Source organism: Arachis ipaensis, chromosome B2, assembly GCF_059453495.1.
Source record: "Arachis ipaensis isolate K30076 ecotype BB chromosome B2, ASM5945349v1, whole genome shotgun sequence".
NCBI classification, from domain to species: Eukaryota; Viridiplantae; Streptophyta; class Magnoliopsida; order Fabales; family Fabaceae; genus Arachis; species Arachis ipaensis.
Window position 1 is genome coordinate 103,471,209 of NC_142437.1, and position 3,710 is coordinate 103,474,918.

The 3,710-nt window shown below is 35.9% G+C and overlaps 1 protein-coding gene across 1 annotated transcript; it reads left to right on the plus strand.

The window, feature by feature from the left end:
* Window positions 1-824: 824 nt before the first annotated feature.
* LOC148575072 (uncharacterized) lies at window positions 825-3,169 on the plus strand. Its single transcript, XM_088506038.1, has 5 exons — window positions 825-1,239; window positions 1,651-1,775; window positions 1,950-2,549; window positions 2,689-2,693; window positions 2,854-3,169. The coding sequence occupies exons 1-5, from the start codon at window positions 825-827 to the stop codon at window positions 3,167-3,169; spliced, it is 1,461 nt and encodes a 486-aa protein (XP_088362164.1).
* The last annotated feature ends 541 nt before the right edge of the window (window positions 3,170-3,710 follow it).

Sequence of the window (3,710 nt, forward strand, 5' to 3'; positions counted from 1 at the left end):
TGAAATTGACTTACTACGCATTTTGAAAAACACAAAAATATGTTTCAACGTATGAAAGGTAACATTTTTATCTCTATTTTTTGGAGTGAAAATACTCAAAATTGGGGATACAAAGTAAAGAGATCAATATATTTACATAGATCGCTCATCCATCATTATCGAACACGGTAAGTTATCACCCACATGACACTACATATATTGTTTGGTTATCTTTGTTTATACCTTCAACAAATTCAACTACTGCCATTGTTATTTCTAATCATAGTTATTTTTAAACAGCTCATAAACTAATCAATAATAAAATCCACAATAATAACCCAAATTTTCAGCAATCTAGCAAACTCATAAATTTAGCAATTCAACCATTTATAAACTAATTCAAACTTCAGTAAAAAACATTCCAAAACCAATTCAACTATTTCAGCAATTCAACCTTTCAATTACTGTAAAATATTTTAATTTTATATTAGATATGGATAAAAGCTAGATTTTAGAGCCACGAGGTAGTACATAATATAAGCAAGAATTGAACAATTTCTTAGATTTTGCATTTGCTAAAGCATCGTCAAATGGAATGATTAAATGTCCATGTCCAAAGTGTGGGTTTCAACTTATGCAAATAAGAGAAGATGTGTACAACCATCTGTTGCTGATGCCCTTCCCCCCAGGTACACTATCTGAATTCGTCATGGTGAGAAACTTTGTGACGATGGCACAAGGTTCAAGCGCATAACTAATAATCTGAAATTCCAACCAAATCCAATGACACAAATGGTCAATGAGGCATTTGATCTCTCAATACAAGAGGGGGCGATGACACCGCAATGGATGAACATGTTGAGGATGATGAACAAGAATTTCCAAGTTTATACGATGGGCCAAGTCGCGTGGCGAGGGATTTTAATGATTTAGTTGCTGATGGAGAGCAGGAATTATATATCGGATGCTCAAAATACTCAAAGTTATCATTCTTAGTGAAGCTTTACCATATAAAGTGTATGTGTAGTGTTAGTGACAAGACAATATCAACGATCCAAGATTTGTTGCGAGATGCATTTGACCACGCTAAACTTCTGAGGACATTCTATGAGGCCAAGAAGACGATTAGGAAACTGGGAATTGAATACAAGAAAACAGATGATTGTCCAAATGATTGCATGTTATACCGGGGTGATGATGAAGACTTGACCAAGTGCAAACAATGCGGGACTTCAAGATGGAAGCAAAAGGCGCGGAAGGGTTCTATTCTCAAGCTGAAAACTTATGTCAAGAGAAATGGAAAATCAATACTAGCAAAGACTCTTTGGTACTTTCCTCTCATCCCGCGACTGCAACGGTAATTCATGTGCAACAAAACATCTAAAGACATGTTATAGCATAAAGAAGGTCACAACAACGACAGTTTTTTGAGACGTCCAAGGGACGCTGAAGCATGGAAAAAGTTTGATGCGAAGAATACTTCTTTTTCATCGGATCCGCGTAGCGTTTGCCTGGCCTTAGCTAGCGATGAATTTAATCCTTTTGGGAACATGAGCACAAAGTATTCCATTTGGCTGGTGATTCTTATCCCATACAACTTTCCTCCATGGATTTATATGAATTAAACATCTTTCATTCTATCTATGATTATGCTTGGGCCTAAAATGCCAGGTAATGATATAGATATTTACCTGCAGCCCTTAGTTGATGAGTTGAAGCAATTATGGGATGGCGTTAAAACCTACGATGCTAATACGAAATGCACTTTCAAGATGTTCGTGGCATTGATGTGGACTGTTAGCAATTTTTCAGGATTAGAAAATTTATCTGGGTGGAATACGCGTAGCGAGTTGGCATGTCTTACCTGTAATTTGGATTATAAGGCACAGCAACTCACATTTAGTAAAAAATAGTGTTTTATAGGTCATCATCGTTTTCTAAGTCAGGGACATAAATTTAGACTGGAACAGGTAAGATTTGACGGCCAAGTAGAGAACAGAGATTCTCCAAAGATATTGTTTGGAACAGATATCTTGAGGCAACAATCAAATGTTCACGTATCATTTGGAAAGATGATAAACATGATAGGACAAATAAGATGCAATGGTGAAGATGCCAACCAGTGTGACTCAAATTGGAAAAAAAGTGTTTTCTTTGACCTCCCATATTGGAAAGAAAGTATTCTGTGTCATAACCTTGATGTAATGCACATAGAGAAAAATGTTTGCAATAACGTAGTGTTCACTATATTAAATGATAGTGAAAAGTCAAAGGACAATCTGAAAGCTCAAAAGGATTTACAATGTATGGGCATAAGGCTAGAGTTGTGGCCACATGATGGTGAAAAATATTCTTCTGCAATATTTACTATGTCAAATTCACAGAAGGATATATTTCTGAAGACTCTTCAAAAAGTTGTCTTTCCAGATAGTTATTCCAGCAATATTATGCATTGTGTTGACTTGCGACAGCGTAAGTTGACTGGATTGAAAAGTCATGATTGTCACATTCTGATGGAACATTTACTTCCAATTCTGGTCAAGAATGCACTGCTTGCCCCCGTGGCCAGGGTAATTGCCGATCTGTCATCATTTTTTTGAGCACTCTGTGGGAAAGCCATTAACACTCTATAGCTTGATGAACTCCAAAATCATGTTGTTCATACCCTGTGTTATATGAAAATGATTTTTTCTCCATCGTTCTTCATAGTCATGGTATACCTTATCGTGCATCTTGTTGAAGAAGTAAAACTTGGTGGCTCAGTATATTATCAGTGGATGTATCCAACAGAGATGTTAGTTTCTATACAACCCCATTTACAACATGGGATTCAATAATTAATTTATACTAAGCGTATGAATTGTTTTTTTACAGGTATCTAGGTCGTATGAAGCAATATGCGCGCAACAGGGATCATGCAGAAGGTTCAATTGCGGAGGGCTATTTATCTGAGGAAATTCTAACTTTCTTCTCTAGATATCTGGATAACATTGAGACTAAAATGAATCGACCGGTGCGAGTTAATGATCAACCTAATGGAGTAATCTCTAATGCATGTGAAATTATGTTTCCAAAAGTTGGAAAGGCGTTAGGGGCTGCAACACATTTTAAGCTAAATCAAATGGAACGACATCAAGCACATCATCATGTACTAGTCAACTGCGAGGCTGTTTCTGAATTTATTGATTAAGTAATCTTATGTTATAGTTCAAATCTCGGATATAAATCTTTTCACCCGTTCACTATTTGCGAATAATGTTCTACTATCTCATATAGTTCATTTAGAGAAAAAATAAAGAGAAGGTTGCGAGATTGATAAACCCCAATTTCGTGGTTTATCTTGTGCTTAATTTGGGAGATTTTATCAACTTTTCTCACATTTATTCAATGAAATAGCATGGTTTTGTAATTCTTCCTAAATTTGTGCTTAAGTGTGAAAACATGCTTTTTAGGCCTTAAAATAGCTAAATTTAACTCACTTTAATTCCATTCAATGCCTTGATATGTTTTTTAAGTAGTTTCAGGTTTAGAAGGCAAAGATTAGATTGAAAGAATGAAGAAAAAGCATGCAAAGTGGGAGAACTCATGAAGAAATGAAGGAATCGCAAAGCTGTCAAGCCTGACCTCTTCCTACTCAATCGATCATAACTTGAGCTACAGAGGTCCAAATGAGGCGATTTCAGTTGCGTTGGAAAGCTAACATCTGGGGATTTAAAATGATATAACCATTG